The sequence below is a fragment of the Notamacropus eugenii genome, chromosome 3, assembly GCF_028372415.1.
Source record: "Notamacropus eugenii isolate mMacEug1 chromosome 3, mMacEug1.pri_v2, whole genome shotgun sequence".
Classification (NCBI taxonomy): domain Eukaryota; kingdom Metazoa; phylum Chordata; class Mammalia; order Diprotodontia; family Macropodidae; genus Notamacropus; species Notamacropus eugenii.
The window spans coordinates 389500878-389525017 of NC_092874.1; the positions used below are offsets into that span (position 1 = coordinate 389500878).

The 24140-nt window shown below is 40.2% G+C and overlaps 1 protein-coding gene across 4 annotated transcripts in view; it reads right to left on the reverse strand.

Annotated features, from left to right (window-relative positions):
- The window catches only part of LOC140497160 (cytochrome P450 2K1-like), a 53855-nt gene that overhangs the window by 23552 nt on the left and 6163 nt on the right, over nucleotides 1-24140 (reverse strand). For 2 of the 4 annotated variants that reach the window (XM_072597775.1, XM_072597774.1), the window contains exon 2: nucleotides 14208-14297. Coding sequence is in view for 2 of the 4 variants with exons in the window: in XM_072597772.1 (XP_072453873.1) it covers nucleotides 976-1138; nucleotides 5003-5017 (178 nt within the window). In the remaining 2 variants the exon portion in view is untranslated. Of the gene's footprint in view, nucleotides 1-975; nucleotides 1139-5002; nucleotides 5085-14207; nucleotides 14298-24140 lie in introns of all 4 variants that reach the window. The other 2 variants (XM_072597772.1, XM_072597773.1) reach the window with 2 other exon arrangements.

Below are 24140 nucleotides of genomic sequence, written 5' to 3' on the forward strand. Positions count from 1 at the left end.
TATATGAGCTAGTCTTCCAGAAAGCATTTCTATCAATGGAACAGAACTCAGGGAGTCTTGATTCATTGTGGGGGGAGGAGGGGTAGGAGTCGGGGTGGGAGAAGGTGTAAATAGTGGAGGGAGAAGGGGGAAGCTAGGGTGGAAATTAGGAAGGGAAGTAGAGTAGCATAATGGAAAGAATACACGACCATGAATTAGAGGACCTCAATCTTAGCCCTAGCTTTGAGACCTTAATCAAGTCACTCCCCTTCTCTCCCTTTCTCTCCAAATTTCCTCCCTTAAAAAATGAAGGAGTTGGATGATCTCTGAGGTTCCTCCCAGCTCTAAATGATTATGATATTCTTGCAAGTGAAATTCACAGTGGGAAGATCTTGTAGTCATGATAAAATGTGCCCTTCACCATTGGAGACTCAAAAGAAATTCATATGGCCCAATGACAGAAATCTCACTTAACCTGAGGTTAAATGTCATTCCCCCATTCATTAGGTATGTGACTGCAGCAAAGTCACTTAATTTTTCTGAACATCACTTTCCTCATTTTTAAATGGCAGTAATAATATACAATTACCCCAGGAGCTATTATGAGGAAACCAGTTTGTAAACTGTGAATCTCCATAACCTATGGATCCATAACGAGCTTTCAGGTGTTATGGTACAATTAAGAGTTGGTCTAGGTGACCTGTGAGATTCCTGTCAGGGAAAGAATTCAATGTTCTATGATTTTATATTTTGAGAATTTTGAAGCACAGGAAAAGTGAGGAAATTTTCTAAAAGTTACACAGGTAAATGATGGGGAACCTTTAACCAGGCAGTAGAATACTCTCTCTCTCTCTCTCTCCACACGCATACATACACACACTCACATATATACATATGTACATATATACATATAGATACATACACACATGCACACACACGAAAAAGTGGTTCCCTTTGGAAGGGACCCAGGATATGGAAGGAAAAAAAATGAATTACCATGTCCATCCCCTATCTTTTTAAATATTGGTGTTTCTGGCCTGTTTCCAAACTCTTCGCTGTGGTTTAAAAGGGCTTCTTTTATGACATCATAACCCACAAGTACCACTTTTTTCTTGGGACCCAGCCATACGGTGAACATCTCCCCATAAATCTTGGACAGCTATAAAGTATATAGAGGGAAAAAAACATTAACAAGGAGAGTACGCAAGACAAAACTAAGCAGTTCCTGGTTTTTGCTGCCCTCCCACCTCCTTTCCCGATGATGTTTTTAGCATTGAGATAGACTGTCTCCAGTGCTTCCCAGTGGCACAGCAGATATCACCTTCTACTTTCCACAAGACCCCTGTCCTAAGGGATGTTCTTATGAGATAGTTTTACAAGGGAAAAAGTCTTTTCAACAAGTTTCTCTGATAAAGGTTCCATTTCTAAAATATGTATGGCATTGATTCAAACATATCAGAAAAAGAACCATTCCCCCATTGGCAAATGGTCAAGGGATATGAATAGTCAGTTCTCAGAGGAAGACATCTGAATTATCACTAGCCATACTAAAAAAAACCCAAAAAACTGCTTCAAAACACTAGTAAGTCAAGAAATGTAAAATTTTAATTTGAGTATGAGTTTCCATCTCATACAAATCAGACTGGCAAATATGACCAAAAAAAGGAAAATGGCAAATGTTTGAGAGGTTGTAGGAATTCATGTATATTAAGGCACTGCTGAAGCTGTGAACTGGTATGGTTATAGTGGAAAACAATTGAGAACTATGCCCTAAAAGTCACTAAACTGCATATACCTTTTGACCCAATGATAGCACTACTAAGAAAACAAAGAAAGAGGAAAGGTACACATAAGTATATGTGTGTATACATATGCAAAGCCTTTATAGAAGCTCTTTTTGTAGCAGCAAAGAACTAGAAACCTAAAAGATACCTATCAGTTGAGGAATGACTGAACAAATTATGACATATGAATATAATGAAAGAAATGAAAGTATGATTTCAGAGAAACCTGAGAAGACTTGTATGAGCTGATACAGGGTGAAGAGAGCAGAACCAGAGAATGACTTACATTATAGCAATGACATTGCAAAGGTAACCTTGAAAGATTTAAGAACTCTAATCAATGCAATGACCAACCATGATTTCAAGGACCATTGATGAAGCATATTACTTGCACCCCCTGATAGAGAGGTGATAGATTCAAGACACAGAATGAGAAATACATTTTTGGACATGACTAATGTGGGAATTTGTTTTCTTTGATTATGCACATTTGTTACAAGAGGTTTGGTTTGTTTGTTTTTCCCCTAGTGGGGAACATGGGAAGAAGAAAAAATAAATGCTTGTTAATTGAAAAAAAAAACAATCTCAAGAGGAAAAGAAAATTGTTTATGTGGTAACCATTCCATTTTGCCTATGTCCAATTCAGTATCTGACACACAGAATATGCTCAATAAATGTCTGTTGAATTGAAGGGAAAAGAAAAAAGTAGTGTCCCAATGATCTAATTTTCACCTTGTCTCTCATGAAAACAGGCTCTTTGGAAATCTCCATGAACTGGTTTGAACTAAGTCATCAATAGTAGATAATGGCCTAATGTGTTATTATTCCAGATACATTTACATTTTTAGGATGGAATAGTGGAGGATAATTCAATTTCCAAAGGGATAGAATCACTAATAAGGAATTTCAGGTATCTGCACTAAACCTGTGGGGGAAGGGCTTTTGGTTAGGGACACTTCCTAAAGTTTCGCTGATCACACTGTAGACAATAACTGACTGCCTAAAGTTGAGTCCAGCCCCAAAGGAACATGAAAAATGTCCTTTTGAAATTCAAAAGTGATTTGCCTTGGCCCCATGCCCACCGAGGGATATAACCCTGGACCCCAGAGTTTTAACCATAATAAGGTGCCTGGGGTTTTGTCCAAGGGTGTTGAAAATTAGAATATGCCGACAGCATATTTTTGGGGATGTGATTTCTATATCATACACACTCACACACGTACACATGTACACACACACATACCACATGAGTTCCTCCCTTCCTGGCCCTCTCCTACAGGTTGGTAACCTTGTCCTGTTTCATGCTTCCTCAGTACCCCAACCACATCTACCCATTCCTCCTACTGTTAATAGCCATTTCTTCAGCAGCATAGAAACTCTTTCAGCGTCCCCATTCCAAGTGAACTCTCCTCCTTTATCCTCACTCATATCCTGGCACAAAAATTCTTAGAGTTCTGCTCGGCTTCTCCTCTCAAAGAGGACCATGACATCAGGGAGATGATATCATGACATGCAAGTGAATTGGATTTAAGTGAGGGAGAGCTATGCAAAGTCACTAGACTCATTCTCTCCTCAGGAGTCATCTGGGTCCAGTGGCCTGATATAGATCAGGACAACTGGAGATGGCCCAGGATGCAGTGGGGGACCTTGAACTTTTCAATTGTGTCTCCTTTGGTCAGAAACCCTGAGGGTCGTCCCTCCCAGACCCATTTTTTTTTTATGAGGCTTGGTTCCTACACTAAAGATAAAGTATCACAACCTTTTCTTCCTCTAAACAGTAAGGGTTCTACAAGCCACTCATATTTTGTCTTTTGTTGGTTCTAGGTTTCCCGCCTTCCTTTTTATCCCCAGGCCTAAGGATGATTAGAGGAATTAAAGTTGGAATAAACAAGAGAATACCAGGATGGGACAATCATCTTTTTAACAACACATTTTAAGTATGTTCTGCCTCCAAGTGATGTTCTGAACTTGTGTTCTGCACCTGAAAATTTTTTTATACCAACAAGATTCACTCATTTTAGCCTTAATGATTTTTATGTTTTGGTTTTAGGGAACAGTCAGGGTTTGGTGACTTACCCAAGTTCACGCATGCTAATAAGTGTCAAATGTCTGAGATCAGACTTGAACTCAGGTTCTCCTGACTCCAGAGATAGTGCTCTATCTGCTGTATCACCTAACTGTCCCTACCCTTGATTTTTTATAGGTCATCATGACTCCTTTTTACCATCCAACTACTCATGTTTTTTTCGAATTACTCTTCTATGTGAGTTACAAAACATTTACTAACCATATACCATGGAGACTGTCGTGTGGTTTCTAGCACTCATTCCTTTCTCTTCTCCCTTTATCCTCATCCTCTAGGAGACTAGCAAGCAAAGAAATAACCTGGCACATGAACAAAGTCTTCAGAAATCTAGAAAACCAACTGAAGAAATGACTTTTTTGACCCTCATTTCTATTAGCAGCAGGGAGAAGAGGTAGAAAAGCTATATGCAAAGAAAAGAAAAGAAAATGAGGTTCTGAATCCAAGAAGTTCCAATTGAACACGTTTCTCTAAACTCAGAATAAGCATAAGCCTCCTCACCATGCAGTGGAAAGGAACTTTCCCTAAAAGGACAGGGAATTTTAGTTCTGATTCTAGACCTGCCCAATTAGTTTAACTAATTTTGAATCTAAGTAATTTGACCAATATCTTTCGAAAGCAGATGTTTCTTAACCATGAGTGGATCTTTTCTGGACTCCTATTGCATGTTTAACTGTGGCCTTCTCTCTTCTGTTTTAAGTTCATGGTATTTGAGAATATCAGCCCACCTACCCCAAAAGGCCATGGGCCCACAAACATAGTGAAGGTACAGAAGCCAACTCACCAACTCACCAAACATGCACACTTCAGGACTGTATCCTCATCAATCAACGTACTACCACCACCAACCCCTTACAAATACAAAACCCTACCTTTGTCAGGGATATGTACTGCTGGTTCAGATCCACCAAATTCAGGTTGCCTATAAGGGGCATGGGAAGGGGTCCAGGAGGCAACTTGCTCGTGTACCTCTCAAGCAAAGTTATCAAATAAAAAATAGCCACCAAACCCAGTGCCCCATAGACCAAAGATGAGACCGTCAGGCCCTGTAGCAAAACTTTGTATGCTGTCATCTTCCTTCAGTTAGCTTTCCCTACACAGTAGCATCTGGAGGTGGAGAGAGCCAAAGGCGCTGCCTTTATAGAAAGATTCTCACCTCTCCTGGAGGCATGTTCAAATCCCCTTGTCTCTGGTGCCTTCAGCTGGTATCCATATCCATGGCTTTGGAAAACAACCAGCTGAAACATTTCCAGTACAGAAAGTGCGGATTATATTGGTGTCTTTTAACTGGAGATCTAATTTCTTAATGTGTTTGTTTCTTTAATCATCAAGGTGACTACCCACCAGAAAACTAAATCTAATCTCATAAGAGTTCAATTGGAATCAAATAGCAAGTTATGCAAAAGTGGGCATCAGAGGCAGGAGGGAGAGAAACCACTACTAACCCCCAAGGAAGAAATTTTTCTAGACACTTATGATGTGAAAGACAATTGATATTAACTGTAATTTGCCCTGTACCTCACCTGTACCAATTAGGATGGGCCCTGGAAACCCCTAGATCTTCCCAAGATATTGTCTAGCATATATATTTGCACTAGAATAGTTTTGTTTTGATATTTTAAAGGCATTTTTTTTTGAGGTAGAAACAGCTGGAAAACTACTGGTCCAGAAAACTGAATTCTAAGTGGAGAATTAAGAGCTAAGGATTCAATATGTGATTTATTTAGTTATCCTCAGTAGATTGCTATTTCAATTGTTTTTCAGTCCATGATCTTCCATTTCTGATAAAAGGAGAGAAAACATCAACCTAGAGTCAAAGTCAACTAAAATTCATGGTCACCAATTCTTAGTCTTTTGTTCTGCGTAATGATAATGATAACACCAACAACTTACCTTCCATTTCTCTCTCCACCCCGACACTCTTCTCAGTTGGTTAGTTATAACCATTTGGAGAAAAGTCTCAGACCTTCCATGATTCCCTGTTCATTGTTGGCTACCATGCTTCAGCTGCCTTTTCTCATTGGTGACTTCGTCCCAGAATCTCCATGTTGATCAATGGCCCCAGACCAACCATTCTGCATTCTCTGGATTTTACCACCAAACCTCCATGGATATCTGCCCCACTTTTCAGCTCCTCTGTTTATGTGTTATCTTCCTCTGATTGTAAATAAGTACTTTGAGATCAGGGACTTCTTCCTTTTTGCTCATATTCAGTTTCCCTGCACTTGCTGCTTCTGCTGTTATGTTTTTGTCCTTCAACTGGATCAGCAATAACACAAGGTTCTGTATTTACTGGAGCATGAATTGGATTTAAGTGAGGCAGAGTTTCACAAAGTCTTCCTGACTCCAGGCCAGGCACTCTCTCCACTGTCCCACCTAGTTGCCCCTTGATCATACCTATCAATGCCCCATTACCCTCACGCTCCCCCATTAGGTCCTCTCCTCCTCTGGTATAAGCTCCCAAACTACCCCTTTCTGAGTCAGTTGTCAGCCCCTCAGGACAGTTATAACCTGACTAGTCTCCAAGCATCCACAGCAGCAGCTCCAGGGGGATGGCTGCCAAATTCCTTTCAGCATTCTTGGGGCAGAGAATATGGACAAGAGACCCATGGGACACCTGCAAGTTTCTGTTTTGGGTTGGACAGAGTGAGTTGCACAGTTGTACCTATGTGATAAGAATTAAGGAATAGTCTTTTACATGTAATTGGGGGGGAAATAAAATATATTTTAAAAAAAGAATTAAGGGATAAGTAGGATCTGATTTCCCATGTGTAAAACAAAATGGAAGATTAAAAGATTAGGTTTTGGTCTCTATTACCTCCCCAGCTCCACTTCCACTTCCTCCACCTGTAAAGTTTGCATGAACTGGTCTCCTAGAGAGACAACATAAGAATTCCAGGGGAGGTAGGTATAATACGGAAGATTCAGGTGTGTATCAGGTAAGAGGATCTAATAGAACTCCACCCCATCTCCTGTAGAGGTCTGATTCAACTGTAGCTTAGTGGTTTGTGGTACTTCAGATTAGAAATCTCTCTGCCTCTACTTACTACTCTTTATCACCTTGAACTGGCTTAGGAAGGCTAGAGCAGAGCAGAGCCCAAGAGCTTGTGATTTCTACTCCCAGCATGGACAATATTATTAACACCCTGCTGTTTTCAGTCCTTCCCCACCCCATCTCCCTCCTCCTCTCCATCTACTGGCTTCCCTGGCTTCTTTCAAATCTCAGTGAAAATCCCACCTTCTGCAAGAAGACTTTCCAGAATCTTCCTAATGTCACTGACTACCCTCTAAGATGATTTCCAAACCTCTCCTATATGTATCTTAGTTGTACATAGTTATTTGTATTGTTTCATGCAAATTATTGCATGTTTGCTTTGGAATGTGACCTCTTTGAAGGTAATAACTTTCTTTTGTCTTTCATTGTTTCCTGAAGTGGAGACGATTTCAGATGGACCAGTGCCCTCTCTCCTCAATCCCTCCTCCAACATCTACTCACTTGACTTACATCAAATTCCAAGTGAAGGTCAGAAATCACTAATTTTTTTTTACAGGGTATAGACTACAATGTAGTAGCAGGGAAGAGGATAAAAGCATGAAAGTGAGGTAATTTGTTAGCTATACAGCAGCCAGCAGGTACTGAACAAAAACTGATTTTCTAATTATATTTCTTCTCCCCACCCCATTGCCCATGCCAGGAGGGTGAAATAAATCTCAGACGAATTTCTCAATTAGAGAGGTGATGTCTTTTTCCTACTGGGAATTAGACAGACAATTATGTCTGTGAAGAACACTTAAGCTGGCTCATCAATCATTGCCTTTATTAGTGTTACAACCCATCCTATTCTCTTTGAAGGAAAGAGCTGGGAATTGGGGATTGTTGTCATTCATCTTTCATTCTGGAAGAGGACCAATGATGTCAGGAGGGTGGTGCCATGACTTGCAAGTGAATTGGATTTAAGTGAGGCAGAGCTGTGCAGAATCACCAGCCTTACTCTGTCCTCTAGAGTCATCAGAATGTAATGGCAAGACATAGGTCAGAACGACTGGTGATGGTCCAAGATGCAGTGGTCTTTTTAAGCTAAGGTCTTTACCAGGTCTCAGTTTGTCTGAGGAAACGCCCATTAAGTAGTTAAAGGCTAAGTAAGAATTGAGGCAAAATATGGCCTCATTTGCCTTCATAAAGAATCAGTCTGGGAGAGGAAGACCCTCAGAATTTCTGGCTAGAACAGAAACAATTGCTGTTTACGCTCACTCTGAGTGTAAAAACTCAAACAATGAGAAAGTAAGCTTGGTCTGGAGTCTATAACTGGCCAATCAGTGAGGGCTAGAGCAATTTGGATTTAAAGACTAATCAGGAAGCTCCATTTGAATCCCAATGGGCTTTATCAAAATCTGGTTTTACAGAGCTTTATTTCAAGAAATCATAATGAAAACTACGTGAGACAAAAGAGTTAATTGCCCCAGTATGAAAAAAAAAATGATAGGATAAATAAGTAGGGAAGAAAAGTACATAGCCCCTAAATCTGAAGATACCTTGCAATTTATAAGAGATCAAAATTTATATTCCTTAGAAAAGAACACCCACATGTAAGACTGAAAGGGTCAAAATACCTAGGTCCCTAGAGTCTCCCATATGGTGCCAAGATGAAGGCCACTTCACACACTCCTAACCTATATCTTTACTGCTTCCTTTCCAGTATCTTTCTCTCCACATTCTTTGTAAACAATCCCAGATACTTCATCCTCTAGGTTCTTAACCTGAGGTATGTCAGCTTGTTTTCCTTTTTTCATATTTTGATAAAAATATTTCAATATAATTGGTTTCCTTTGTAATTCTATGTGTTTTATTGTATTCACTTAAAAGCGTGCTTCTGAGAAGGGGACCATCCACAGACTTCACCAGACTGTCAAATGGATCCATGACTGAGAGAAGGTTAAAAACCCCTCCTCCAATTCTACAATGTCAGTGACTGATAAATTTGGGGAAGACATCTTTTTCCATGGTAATACACGGGTAGGATCAGAGACTGAGAGCTAGAACAGACCTTAGAAGACATTGAGTCCAACCCCCTAATTTTCGAGATGAAGAAGCAGAGGCCCAGAGAGGTGAGGTGGCTTGACCAGGATCATACAGTCAGTAAGTGTCTGAAGTGGGATTTGAACTGAGGTCTTCCTGATTCTAAGTAGGATCATTTATAAAAAAATAAATATTTGTATATTGGAGATTTGTGCTCAAAAAATGTGTTACTATTAAGGGTGCACAAACAAAATAAATTTGGAGGCCACTGTTGTAAGAAAACAGAAAGTGTTCATAAGAAGGTAATCAATTCAGCAGATTTGTTTCCCAGTATTTTAAGACCTTTATTTCCACCAGGAAGCTGTCTGTTTCAAAAGCTGATATACACTTCAGCAAAGTGCCTCTCTCCTTCAAATAAAGAAAACCAAATTGCCATTCAATGCCAATTTCATGACCAAGCATTATTATTATAGGCAAATCCCAGGCCTGACCAGATCTCAAACATTGTTGTCTCCTTCTATTTAACATCCCATGATTCAATTCCCTGGTAAAGGGTTAATCTTTAGATGTCTTGGGTTATAGACATGCCTATCATGCCATATTTGGGGAATCAAAGCTCTCCTGTCTTAACACCTCTCCTTCCCTCTGAAATACACGGTAAGAACATTTCTGGGACTAACTATTCCCAAGATTATGATATGTGATTATTAACCAAGGTTTCATTGGAAAGGAAAATAAATGCATGAGTGACATCATTGTGAAGACTCCCATTTACTGACTTAGAATCATCCAATATTAGTGTCTAAAGGGACCTTGAAGATTATCTAAGCCAATTTCCTCATTTTTCAGATGAAAAGCTGAAGTCTTTTAGGTGGAGTATAATGACTGCCATTGATGTTGAATGGTTGGTCCTGTCTCCTAGGTTATTCTGTTTCTGATAATGAGAAGCATTGGATAACCCTCCCAGATTCCTGGGGATGAAAGGACTTCACAGAATCAGAGAACTGAAAGGCACCTTAGTGACTATCTACTCCAACCTTTAGCTGACCAAGAATTCCTACTATAACATTCCCAAGGAAGAGTCATTCAGCTCTCACGTGAATTCGAATGAGAAATTCAGCAAATCAAGATAGTTCATCCCACTTTTGGGGAACTCTTTTTGCCAGCTTTTTCCTACTTTGTGCTTAAATCTCCCCTTCTGCAACTTCTACATATTATTTTTCTTTTATTTTAATGTGACAGGATCATGGGAAGCTGAGGGAGTTACCTAAGGGTTACCAAAAAGAAAAAGAGAAGAAAATCATCAAAACATTTGTTCAGATGCATAGAAGAAAACAGAAAGAAGGTTAAAAGAAAATAGACAGACCTACCTTGAAAGTGACCTGATGAATTAATTCTACATATAGATATAGATATAGATATATATGTGTATGTGTATACACATTTTCAAAATTTTTAAAAGTTATTTTAAAAAATAATTTCCAGGGGTGGAGCCAAGATGGTGGGGTAGAAGACACACATACAGTAGTTCTTCCCCCATAGCCCTTAAAATACCTGTGAAAAAGGACTCTCAACAAATTCTAGAGCAGCAGAAGCCACAGAACAATGGAGTGGAGGAGATTTCAAGCCCAGAGTGACCTGAACTACCAACGGGAAAGGTCTATCACACTGGACTCGGTGCAGAGCCCAGCCCAAGTTTGGGCACTGCACCGGGAGGAGCAGGACTGAGCAGGTTTCAGGGACAGAATCTCCAGCAGCAGCGCAGATCCCTCAACCCACAGGCACTAAAGGTCAGTGAGGGGTTTTTTTCAGTGGGCAGAGAAGGGAGCAGGGTGTGCCCATAACTTAGGCCTCCTCAGGTGGCAGCAGCAGAGGCAGCAATGGACCGGGACTCACAAGGCAGGCAATAGCCCACATCCATTTTTGAAGGCCTCATTGTAAAGCCCTTGAGGGAACTGAGCCCTGTGTGGTGGCCCTGCCCCAACCTGAGCAGCTGATCTTAGTCTCACACTGAATAGAGCCCCAGCCCCTGCCTAAAGCCCCTAGGGGATCGGAGCAGCTCATCTGAATCTCAGCCCCCAGTGCTGGCTTGGCAGAACTGGAGGCGAGGTGGTTGTGGAGAGGAAACTCAGAAGTCAAGTAACTTGCTGAGAAAATCCCCAAAAAGGGAGAAAAAAATAAGACCATAGAAGGTTATTTTCTTGGTGAACAGGTGTCTCCTCCCATCCTTTCAGATGAGAAAGAACAAGGCATACTGTCACAGGAAGTCACGAACCCTGCCTCCAGGGCCTCCAAAGGGAACTTAAATTGGGCTCAGACAATAAAAGAACTTGAAAAGTGAGTTAGCAGCTTATTAAAGGAGAACCAAAAAAATGCTGAGGAAAATAACACCTTTAAAAAGAGGCTAACTCAATTGGAAAAAGAGGTCCAAAAAGCCAATGAGGAGAAGAAAGCTTTAAAAAACAGAATTAGCCAAATGGAAAAGGAGGTTCAAAAGCTCACCAAAGAAAATACTTCTTTCAAAATTAGAATGGAATAGATGGAGGCTAATGACTTTATGAGAAACCAAGAAATCACAAAACAAAACCAAAAGAATGAAAAAATGGAAGATAATGTGAAATATCTCATTGGAAGAACAAGTGACCTGGAAAATAGATCCAGGGGAAACAATTTAAAAATTATGAGACTACCTGAGAGCCATGATAAAAAAAAAGAGCCTGAACAATATCTTCCATGAAATTATCAAGGAAAATTGCCCTGATATTCTAGAACCAGAGGGCAAAATAAATATTGAAAGAATCCACCTATCATCTCCTGAAAGAGACCTGAACAGAGAAACTCCTAGGAATATTGTGGCCAAATTTCAGAGTTTCCAGATCAAGGAGAAAATGCTACAAGCAGCTAGAAAGAAACAATTCAAGAACTGTGGAAATACAATCAGGATAACATAGGATCTGGCACCTTCAACACTAAGGGATCGAAAGGCTTGGAATAGGATATTCCAGAAGTCAAAGAAACTGGAATTAAAACCAATAATCACCTACCCAGCAAAACTGAGTATAATACTTCAAGGGAATAAATGGTCATTCAATGACATAAAAGACTTTGAAGTATTCATATTGAGGAAAAGACCAGAACTGTATAGAAAATTTGACTTTCCAATACAAGAATCAAGAGAAGCATGAAAAGATAAACAGGAAAGAAAAATCATAAAAGACTTTCTAAAGCTGAACTGTTTACATTCCTACATGGAACGAAAATATTTATAACTCTTGAATCTTTTCTCAGTATTTGGGTAGGTGGAGGGATTGTACATACACACACACACACACACACGTATAGACAGAGAATACAGGTTGTGTTGAATCAGAAGAGATGATATCCACACACAAAAATATAAAATAAAAATTGAGGGGTGAGGGAGGAAAATACTGGGAGGAGAAAGGGAGAAATGGAATGGAGCAGACTATAACTCATAAAAGAGATAAGAAAAATCTTGTTCAATGGAGAAGAAAAGGGAGAAGGGGAGAGGGGAAAAGTGAAGCTATTCTCTCCACATATGGCTTAAGGAGGAAATAACATGCTCACTAAATTTGATATGAAAATGTATCTTACACTAAAGGAAAGCAGGGGAGGAGGCGACAAGTGGGGTGAGAGGAATGATAGAAGGGAGGGCAAATGGGAGAAGGGAGTAACTAGAAATAAACACTTTTGGGAAGGGACAAGGTCAAATGAGGGAATAAAAAAATTAAAAAAATAAGGGGGTATAGAGTAGGATAGAGGGCAATATAGTTAGTATTATACAACATGATTATTATGGAAGTCTTGCAAAATGACACATATTTAGTCTGTATTGAATTGCTTGCCTTCTCAGTGGGGATGGGTAGGGAGGGAGGGAGGGAGAGAAGTTGGAATTCTAAGTATTAATAATGAATATTGAGAATTTTTATTGAATATAACCAGGAAATAAGAAATACAGGGAATGGGATATAGAAATTTATCTTGCCCTACAAGAAAAAGAGAGAAGATGGGAATAAGGGAAGGGTGGGGTGTGATAGAAGGGAGGGTACATTGAGGGAAGGAGTAATCAGAATGCAAGGTATTAGGAACCAGGGGGAGAGGAGTGATGGGGAGAAAAATTGGACATGTTACAAAGTGATGTAAAAGCAATTAGTATTAAAACAATTGACTGAATTAATTACTGAGAATAAATCAAAGACATCTTTAGTTTGGGGAGAAGAATTTTAGTCTAAATTTCCTTGAGGAAGGTAACCTCAGGTAAAATTTGGCATTGATGGAAAAGTTAAGGTTTTACTGGTGAATTTGATTTTATGATTGCTATTTAATCAGGAACTAGAAGATGTATAGAAATGCATATAAGCCACTTAAGACTTGCCTCAAAAGGTGTTCCTTAGCCAAAGTGAAATTATAGTCATATTTGAAACCTGGTTATGGGAACTTGCTATTTTAAGATGCTATGGGACTATTAAGTGATTGTTCTTCTGAGTCTAACTCCAGGTATGAAAAGCAAGAAAGGCACTCTGAGTCTCCAATCCATGATGCCAGTAAGCCTGTGAGATGCTGGTATGAACTGCAAAAGCTGATCTCATGGGAAGGGTGGGAGAGCAGCTGTTCAGCCTGGGCTGAGGTAGGATTCTCCCAACTCAATTTCCCCACTGACACCTGGCAGACTTCAAGCCTGACTGAATGCAAGTTGACAATCTACTCCTACCTGGAATTGACATGAAGTTGGGGACATATTGGTTCCCTGCAATGTCCCTCCTCTTAGTGGCAATTTTCTATAGTCAAAAAGTTTGTAAGCTTAATACAAGATCTATTAAATTATAGATTGTTGGTAGGGGAACATCCAAGGTTAAGTCTAAAATTAAGCTATTAGGCTTAGGACTTTAGACCAACAACAGTAAGTTAGGGTCCTTTAACTCTTAGTATTACTGTGGAGACAATTAGGTCAAGGGCTTGTGAAGTTAGAATACATAAGTATTATTTGTGTCTCAGTTGGTTAATGTCTAAAAGAAATATTCTTTTGTGGTCTATATTGTAAATGCTTTAAAAAGAAGTATCAACTGCCCAAAAGTTAGAATTGTTTTATGCAAGATGAACTGTGTTAAAAATGAAAAAGAAAAGAAAAGAAAAAAAAGAAAAAAATTAATTTCCTTGAGAGCAAAGACTATTTCATTCTTTATTTTTGTCTTTGTATTCCCTAGTACCTAGAATAGCGGCCAGTATATAGTCAGTCCTTATAAATGCTTGTTGATTGCCTTATTGCCTGAATGTCGCTACAAAAGCTCATCTCATTAACACTAATATTAATACCAGTACTCACCAGTGAGGCCATGTGACAGTGACTCTTGGAGCACTATGATCTTTTGTTGTTGTGGTTGAGTAGTTTCAGTTATGTCCAACTCTTCTTCTACTGAGGGGAGACAATGAGCAAACAAATAAGTACAAACAAGCTACATAAGGGGAAAATAGAAAACAATAATATAACAATAATATATAATGATAACCGTTTATTGACTGAATTACATCCATATTTATGTCTCTTTCCCCAATCTCTCCCCATAGTTCTGGTCCTGTATTTCCAAATGCCTGATGGGCATATTTGTCTGGATGTTTTGTTGGCATAACAAGCTCAATATTTACTAAACAGAGGTAGTGTAGAGTGCTAGACATAGTGCAAAGATGACCTGGATTTCAATCCTGCCTCAGACTATCTACTAACTATGTAATTCTGGGCAAGTGAGGCAGGTGCTCCTGTGTGTGATCACTTCCTCTACAACCCCTCTGTGCCTTTTCATCCTGTGTGATACTCACTCATTAACCTCACTTTATAGATGAAGAAACTAATCACATAAGTCATTTAACCTCTCTGGACCTCAGTTTCCTCAACTTTAAAGTGAATGGTTGGACTTGGTGGTACCCAAGGTTCCTTTCAGCTCTAAATCTGTAACCCTCTGAACTCATTACCTTCCCTCCAAAACTTGCTCCTTCTCCACCTCCTCTGAACACCTCTACTTCTGCTGAAGGAGCCATGATTATTCTGGTCTTGTAAGCTCAGAACCTCCTAGTCATCTTGGACATGTCCCTCTCCTCAACATTAAGTCCTTTTGATTTTATTTTAGAAATATTTCCTTTCTTATCACTTCTGTCTTTTTTCACTAATTACCCTTATTACCTTTTTTCTTTTTTTACTCTTTTCACTAGCTTCCTTTACTATCTCTTCTTGGTTAGTCTAATACAATAGTTTCCCAAGTAACTTATCTATTTCTGGTCTATCCCTTCCCCAATCTATCCTTCTCACTGCTTCCTTCAAAGTCTTCCTAATGTACTGATCTAATTCCACTACTTCTAGAATCATAGCACCTCAGAGTTGTAATAGACCTCAGAGGGTAAACTAGTCTAACTCCTATATAAAAACAAATCCCATCTATTAAAAAACCTTCAGGGAAAACCCACTGCCTGATGAATAAAGTAAAAACTTCTTATTCTGACTCCATCTTATCTTTCTACACTAATCTCATGCTATACTACATTTTAGTCAAACAGGATGACTGAACTTGGAGGTGGAAGGACTGGGTTCCTCTCCCAGCTGTGCAATCTCTATGACTGAACCACTTAGCCTCCCTGAGCCTCTGTTCCCTCATCTGTAAAGTAAAGGGGTTGAACTAGATGAGGTCCCTCTGAGGTCCCATGCAGTTCTTAATCTGCATTCTTATAGTACCAAAGCTGCAGGTGTTCATTTACATATGATTTTGCCTATGCAGTCTTATGGAAGTGATTCATTTAGTGTCTAAAGAGATATATTTTCTCTGTTTCTACCCTTTTCCCAAAAAGTTCCCAAAACCTGTAACACCAAATTTGACTAATCCAGTTTGGTAAAATTAGGGATTGGGTTCCCTAATGGGTTTGTAGCCCATCTCTTCTGTAGCACTAGCTGGGCCTCTGACAATGAATCTGGATAGCTTTTAACATTCCCCTTCCTTTCTCTGTTCTCTTGCTTTTGTATCTCAGTATTTATGATCACTGGAGTCCAACATAAGATGAGGATATATATTTCCTTGCCTCCCTAACTCTTTCAGGACCTGCCACTCATAACCTCTAATTTTAAAAGTAAAATAAGTCTCTTTAAAGAATTTTTTTTCTCTTAAGGAGTAAAAATCAAAGGAATAAATCATGCATTTTACAGCCCTAGCCTGACACCACAGTAACAGGCATTTGCAATCATGGTTCTACCTGGTGGTGCATGGATGTGATTGTAAGAAAAACAAATGGGATAGGGAAATAGCCATTTATCATAACCTCCTGCCCTGTACACTGCCATGTGATCATTATAGGCCTGATGTAGCTGAAAATACCAAGAGCCTTCAGGGCCAGGCAGACTTTTGAAGCCCATAAATTCCGGACTTTGTAATAGGCTGATCTATTTAGCAGAAATGCCAGCCTCTTCCAGAAACCTGCACTGCTTTGCTGAGTATCACCTGAGGCCATGAAAGGAGACATTAGGTTTTTGAGCTGTCTACTCAGTTTTGTGGCCTTTTGGATGATTTTAGGCCACATCCCAAGGTATCACATTTCGAAAAAAACAAACGAAGCACATGGCTGAAAGTATTCTCATTGAGCTGCCACAGTTCTGCTTGAAGGATCACAGGCCAGAAGGGATTTCAGAGATCATTTATTTCAACCCTTTCACTTTCCAGAGGAAGAAACTGAGACCCAAAGAAGGTAAACAACTTTGCCAAAGATCACGCAGTAAGTTAGCAGCAGGACCTGCTTGTCCTTGCTTTCTAGCTCAGAATTCTTATCTGTAACTCTGTGAGGCCTCCATAGAAGCTTGGAGAAAAACAACTTGGCCTCTAGGAGAAAGAAGCTGTTACAGAAGAAGGGATCAAGAAACAGGTATATTGACTGAGGTTGGGAATAATCCTTGATATTTCACTGGGAATTCTGCTGTCCAAGGTGGAACCAGGTAGTTTAGAACAAAAGAGAAACAGGAGACTCCTGGTTTAGTTTGAACTGGGGTGCAATGATGTCTCTTCCATGGAATTTGTCTTTCAATCATAACGCATGTTATTTCATGTCAGTGTTCTGCAGGTGGTAAACAGACTAGCCTGGTTCCAGTTCTAATTTTCTTTCGAATTCTGTTTCCATTTCTAACTCTAACCTTTACTTTTGTAAACTGATGTTAGTTAAATTGGGAATTTAAAGAGGGTGGCTCTGCAGTTAAAGTGAAGCAAATGATTCATCCAATTACCCAATAAATGTAGGTTCTCCTAAGCACTGGACAAGAATGATTTGGATCCAAATTATCCAAAAGTAGCCATTTGGGCTGTCTCCATCCATCACCTAATTACTCAGCCCTCCATTCGCTTGGTCATTGTAGGCTGATCTTTTATGTTAACATTTAAAAATTTTCAAAAACACTCACAATGCTATTGATACAGCTTGATGGAACATTGAGGGCTGAGATATTATTTCACTGTCATTAGGAAATCTGCAATCCAAATCCTATCCAAACAATAAACGATCAGATTGTAAAGTGCTTCCGAAGATAATACAAATTCTAACCCTTAGGCTCAATTGTTCAGTTACACTGTGGATAACAATTTAGTCCTGACAACAGGACTGCCATTTTAGTGAAATTCTAGATTCTTTATAGGATTTGCTTGAACTGAGATCCCAGAAGAAACAAATTTACTATAAAAAAAATCATCCACAACCATTGTTTAGGCACCTACTACTATAAATTCTGCACTGAATGCAGCAAATACAATGAAAGAGAAGGAACGGCTGAGTCATAACTAGGGCAGGATGATGGTGGCTTTGTCCTAAGGTACCAGTATCTGGGAGGGCAAACTTCCTTCTCTCAACAGTCATGAGACCTGCTAGGCATATGCTGAGCACTCCTTTTCCTTGACTGAGCAACCACAGTCACTTCCTCACTTGGTTCTGGGCTACCCACCACCCCCATATTATCATCAAGCTGGGAGACCTGAGTTCAAATCCAGCCTCAGACATTTATTGGCTATGTGATCCTGGGCAAGTCATGTAGCTTCTGTCAACCTCAGTTTCCTCAACTGTAATATTGGTGTAAAAATAGAAAAGAAAAAAGGAAAGAAGGATGAAAGAAAGGGAGAAAGGGAAGAAAGGAGAAGAGAAGGGAGAGAGGAAGAAAGGAAAGAGGGAGGAATAGAAGAAAGGAGGAAGGGAGGAAAGGAAGGAAGGAGAGGGGAAGGGAGGGAGGAAGAGATGAAGAAAGAGAAAGAAAGAGAAGGAAAGAAAAAAGAAAGGAAGGAAGGAAGAGAGAAAGAGAGAGAGGGAGGGAGAAAGGAAAGAAGGAAAGAAGGAATTTGATTTGTTATACAGAACACATGCATCCTCTGAAGACATCAGGTTGCCCCTACTGTGACTCTGCTGAAAGTTTCATACTCAGGTGGCCAAGCTGTGTAGTTCAGTGAACAGGACTGGATTTGGAATCAGAGGGCTTGCATTCAAATCTAGCTCTGCAACATCTTTACTATGTTGCTTTAGGGGAAAAAAAACACTTTATCTCTCGGAGCCTCTATTTTCTCATCCATGTAAGAGAGAATTGGGCTAGATGACTTCCAGGATTCCTTCTAGTTCTAAATCTATGATCTTTCCCTTTCAGTAGGAAAGCAGCCACTACCTCCTCCTCAAGGAAAGAGCAGGGTAGTTAGTTTTGAGCCCTGATGATTTTATCTGAAGTGTACTATCTGTATACCACAGTATATATTTATCTGATATATAACAGTAGTGTCAAACTAATAGAAGCTGGGGACCACTCAACTACAAGTATAGATTTCTGCCAGCCGCATATTGACTTAGAAAACCACAAATCAATATTATCTATGTTTTACTGTATTTTATTTATTTTCTTAAATATTTCTCAGTTACATTTTAATGTGGTTTGGCCTGTTCTCAGTAAGTTGGTTGGTTGCTGTCCTTCGTGGGTGTTGTGGTACTGACTGATTACCTGTGTTTTCTTGGCGTTTAATTGTTAGGCCAAATTAGCAAAGCAGCAGAGAATTGATCCATACTTTGTTGCATCTCAGCTTCAGAGGTTGCACTGAGTACACAATCATCTGCAAACAGAAAATCATGCACCAACACTCCCTCCACTTTGATATTGGCTTGTAACCTTTTCAAGTTAAAGAATTTACCATCAGTGCAATAGCTGACCTTGGTAGTGTATTTGTCCTCGATGAAGATGTTTGATGATGTGGCTGGAAACACGCACATAGCTTTGTTTCACTCCACTGGTGACTGGGAAAGCTTGAGAGCATCATCCATTATCCAGAACATTGGCAAACATGCCATCGCTTCTTTGGGCAACCAAATTTTGACATAATTTTACATAAGCCTTCACATCAAAGGCCTTGGTCAGATCTACAAACACCTTATAGAAACCTCTGTTCTGTTCTTGGCATTTCTCCTGGAGTTGTGGGGCAGCAAACACCACATTGACTGTTCCTGGGCCCTTTCTGAAACCACACTGGCTCTCAGATAGATGACCATCTTCCAGGTGAAGGATCAGCCTATTAAGGAGGACTCTGGTGAGAATCTCCCTGTGATTGTCCCTGGACAATCTATTTCCTTTACCTTTATAGAGATGAACAATGGAGGTATTCTTCAACCTCCTCTTCTCACAAAACCTGGAAAATTTCAGTCAACTTTTATATGAGCAGTGGATCCCCCACCTTGTAATTCTCAGCTGTAATAGAATCAGCACCAGGTGCTTTGACACATGAAAGGAGTCTAATGGCATTCAAAATGTGTTCTTCAGTTAGAACTTCAGCTAGGGAGGGACTGACTTTATGTTGACTTCAAGTAAATAGTCAATGGCTTCAGAATTGATTGATAATGATCTGTTGAGAACACTATGGAAATGTCCAGCCCATCTGTCTAGGATCATGTCCTTGTCACTAATCAACGTGTCTCCATCAGCACTGAGTAGTTGAGTTACATCATACATCTTTGGTCCATAAATCGCCTTCAGTGCATCATAAAAGCACTTTGGATAGTTACCATGAACATAAAATTGAATTTCATCTGCCTTCTTACTGAGCCAAAAATCCTGCATCTCTCTAAGCTTTGTTTGTAGTTTACTATTGATAGAATTAAATACCTTCTGAGAGATGGATGAACATTCCTGGTGGTAAATCCTGTGGAGTTCTCATTTTTCGTTTAACAGCTTCTGAATTTCCCCATCATTTTCGACAAACCAGTCTTGGTATTTGTGAACATTCTGGTCCAGATGAGCCAATGCAGTGCTCTACACTAAATCTCTGAAGCTGCCCACTCCTTTTCTGCTTCACTGTTGCCAACTGTGTGTTAGCTCAACTTTCCCTCCAAGTTAGCAACAAATTGTTCCTTCTCAGAAAAGGGATTTTAATTCTTCTAGTAGTCATTTTGCCTTGGGGATGCTGCTTTTGTTGAATGCAAATATTTAGGTTGGAATGGATAAGTCTATGATCAGTCCAGCACTCTATACCACACATTGCCTTCATTGCTTTTACGTCCTGTCTGTCTCTTCTCCTTACAATCACAGTCTATTAAACACCAATAATTGCTGCAAAGGTGCATTCACAAAGTTTTATTGCATTTAGCTAAACAATGTTAGTCATGAGATGCACAAGTCTTCGGCAATAAATGACCATTGCCGTTGCTGTTTCCAACTCCATTTCTCCCTAGGACTCCCTGCCAAGTCTGATAGTCTGAGCCTACTCTAGCATTAAAGTCACCCAGAATGATAAGCTTGTCCTCTTTTGACATACTGATGATAAGGGTCTCTAGGTCTTCATAAAACTTTTCTTTGACCCCATCAGGGTTTGTCATGGTGGGAGCATAGGCACTGATGATGGTGGCATGACATTTTTCCTGCAAGTGGCAATCGCATTGTCATGAGCCTGTCATTCACTCCTTTTGGTAGGCATGCCAGCTTCTTGACTAGATTAGTTTTGAGTGTAAAACCTTTGTAAAGGTTTATAAAAACCAACTTCATAGTGCTCCCCTTCACTGCAACCACTCCTGAAGTATGTATATCCAACTCCGACTTCAATAAGCTGGCCTTCATTTGCCAGCCTTGTTTGACTCAGGGCTGTTATTTGGATGTGATACTTGCTGAGATCTTTCAGGTCTACTGGATTTTGTGTTGTCTGTAAGTGTGCACACACTGCATGTTCCAATGATGAGTGGAATCCTCTGTAGAAAATTTTGTACTTTTGTGTGTGTGTTTCAGCCACAGGGTTCAATCCCCACCTGCCATGGTAATCAGGCCAGGGCTGGGTAAGCAGACAATTTTTCTAGCCCCTTCCTCACACCAGGAGGTGAGTAGGGAGATCCTTAAAAGGTTGCTCAGACACCCAGGGACTGCCAAATCCCACTACTGCTTCCAGTGAGAAACAACTCTATGGCCTAAGCCGCCTGTGTGTAGGATTGTGACTATGGCTCCCAGTGTATTTGCACCTGCTGCTTCATCACTTGCTTGTCACCACAGGATTTTGAGATAGGTAAAGTGGTAAAATGTTATGGGTGATGTCTTCTGATTCGTGAATAAATTGGATTTAAGTGAGGCACAGTTTCATGATGTCATCAGTCACTCTCTTCCAGAGGCATCACAGTCCAGTGGCAGGCCATACTCAAGGTGAACAGTCAGACTCAAGGTGACTGGTGATGGCTCAAGATGCAGTGGATGACTTTGGTGTCTTCAGTGTCTAACCAAGCTCTAAGCACTCCACAGTGCCTTGCTTCGGCTGCCTTCATGGCAATTGGAACAAACTGTTCTCATCCGTCCATTCCACCCGGGGAAATCTGCACATGCTTGGGGTGATACCCCTCCTAAACTTGAGGATGAGTTTGAGACCCTTCACTCTCAATCTGGTTTAGCCTGTCTGCTGAAATAGTTTATTAGGATGTAGTCACTGTGCATCTACAGCTTCTTGGAGCCACAGGTGAGAGCTAGGTGGATCAGGTGGACACCAAAGGTGGAAAGCAGTCCTCACACTAGGGGTACTAGTTTTTTCTGAACACTCCCTACACCCCACTCAGTAAGTATTGCTGGCAGCAGTGCCCCTCCAACTCCTCACCCTACTCTCTACAAGTTTGACACCTCTGGTGTGGGCAGTGCAGGGAGATAGGGGTTGCTAGAGGCAGAGAACCTAGCATTGTTTTTCTTTTAAATGTTCTTTTTTAAAAGAAAATTTTGCTTGTTTCACAAAGTGGAGAATTAAGAACACTGAACAGAGAATCACAAGACTTGGCTTCTGGTCCCTGCTCAGCCATTAAATCCTAACGTGACTCTTTATCTCTATGGACTTCAGGTTTCTAATGGGCAAAATGAAGGGGGCCAGACTAGCTGATCTCCAGGGTCTCTCTCAGTTCTAACAGTCTATGACTCTGAAAAAGTGTAATGCTTTGGCTTCAAGTTACCAGTAGAACAAGGATAAACAAGTCCTCCCACTAAAGAAAGCCACCCTTCTCATAGAGGCTTAAGAAGAAATTTTTTTTTTAACCTAGGGCAAAAACAGTCTGAAGGAGGAGGGGAAGGGAAAAAAGAGAAAGACCTACAGAGATAAAGATAGAAAACCAGAGATGGGGATGCCAAGATACAGAGAGCAATAAAAAGGGACAGATGGAGACAGGTAGGCAGACAAAGGCAAGACAGAGACACAGGGAAAGATATGTACAGATATTGAAAAAGTCAAATAGACAAAGGCAAACATGGACAGAGATAGAAAAGGAGGAAGACAGAGACAGAGAGAAAGACAGAAAGGGACATACAAAGACAGAGACACTAGAAGACAAAAGAGAAAGAACACAGACAGAGACTCTGGAGTCAGCCTGGGTTCAGATTCTGCCCCTGATGGTTATTACCTCTGTGACTATGAGGAAATCTTTTTTAATTCCTTGGGTCTTAATTTCCTCATCTATAATATCCTCATTTTCCTTACCCTCAATTCCTCATCTCCATTCCTCAATCCTCAATTTCTTCATATTTCCTCCACCTCATCATCACCCAAACCCACCCCAACCCCCACCCCCATGCTTCTCTAATTAGAGGATAGGGCCATGAGCTCCAAACCTCCATTTAAGGAGAGAGCCCAACTCAGAAATCTATTTCTCACCTGGTTGCACTATTTGGGGACTTCTCTAACTGACTTTCCACCCCCATCCCCCAATTTAGTTATCTTTTCCTTCCCCTCTGTTCAGCTTCTTTTTGTTTTTTCTTCCTCTATTAGATTATAAGCTTCTTGAGGTCAAGAACTGTCTTTCTCTTTTTATAATTGTATCTCCAGCCCTTAGCACAGTGCCTGTCACATAGTAGGAGTGAAATTAATGTTTACTGACTGACTAAAAAAAGGTCCTTTCCAGCTCCATACCTCTCATAGAATGAAGGTACAGCCCCTCCCAGAACAGAAACTGGACTGTTCTCCTGACCTCACTCCTCCCTGTGGGAGAAGGTCCTAAAGAGGAGGTCTGGTGACAGGACTGGGTCTCTAGCCAGTGGGAGGTACTTCTCTCCACCAGTGGGGTTGCCTCAGGGGAGGGCACTTTGGCCTTTTGAGTGAACTTCAAAGAGGAGAGTATGACTAGTCCGAGATGCGGGGGGAGGCTTGTGTGTATGGGGGGCACAATTCACCAAGTACTGGGTATTGTATCCCCAAGGGGAAAAAAAAAAGGTCAATATCAATGTTTTCACCTGAAACAAAGACCCAGATGCCCCACCCTTCATCATTTTCTCCCTTCCCTAATTCTTTAATCTGATTTGACATGGAAAGCCAAATAAATATTTTCTTTTCCAGCGATATAACCAAATTTGTTTAAATGGTGTCCAAAGTGCAAAAGAAAAAAATAATTCCATAGAGATTAGGGTGAAATACTATGAGTTCAAATCTGATCTCTGACACTTAGTATCTATGTGACCCTAAGCAAAGTCATCTAGCCCTGTGTGCTTCAGTTTCCTTCATCTATAAAATGAGTTGAAGAAGGAAATGGCAAACTACTCCAATATCTTTGCCAAGAAAACCCCAAATGGAGTCAGTAAGAGTCAAAATCAAACAATTTAATCTTTTACCAGTTTTACTTACTGATTGAGTTATGTAATAAAGCACAGGCCATTGTAGCCTAGATGAAAAATTATTTACTGAATACTTCACCAAAGATAGGGGATTCTCAGAGCTAGGAGTAATAATATCTAGCATTTATATAATATGAATTTAGATTTGCAAAGCACTTTACA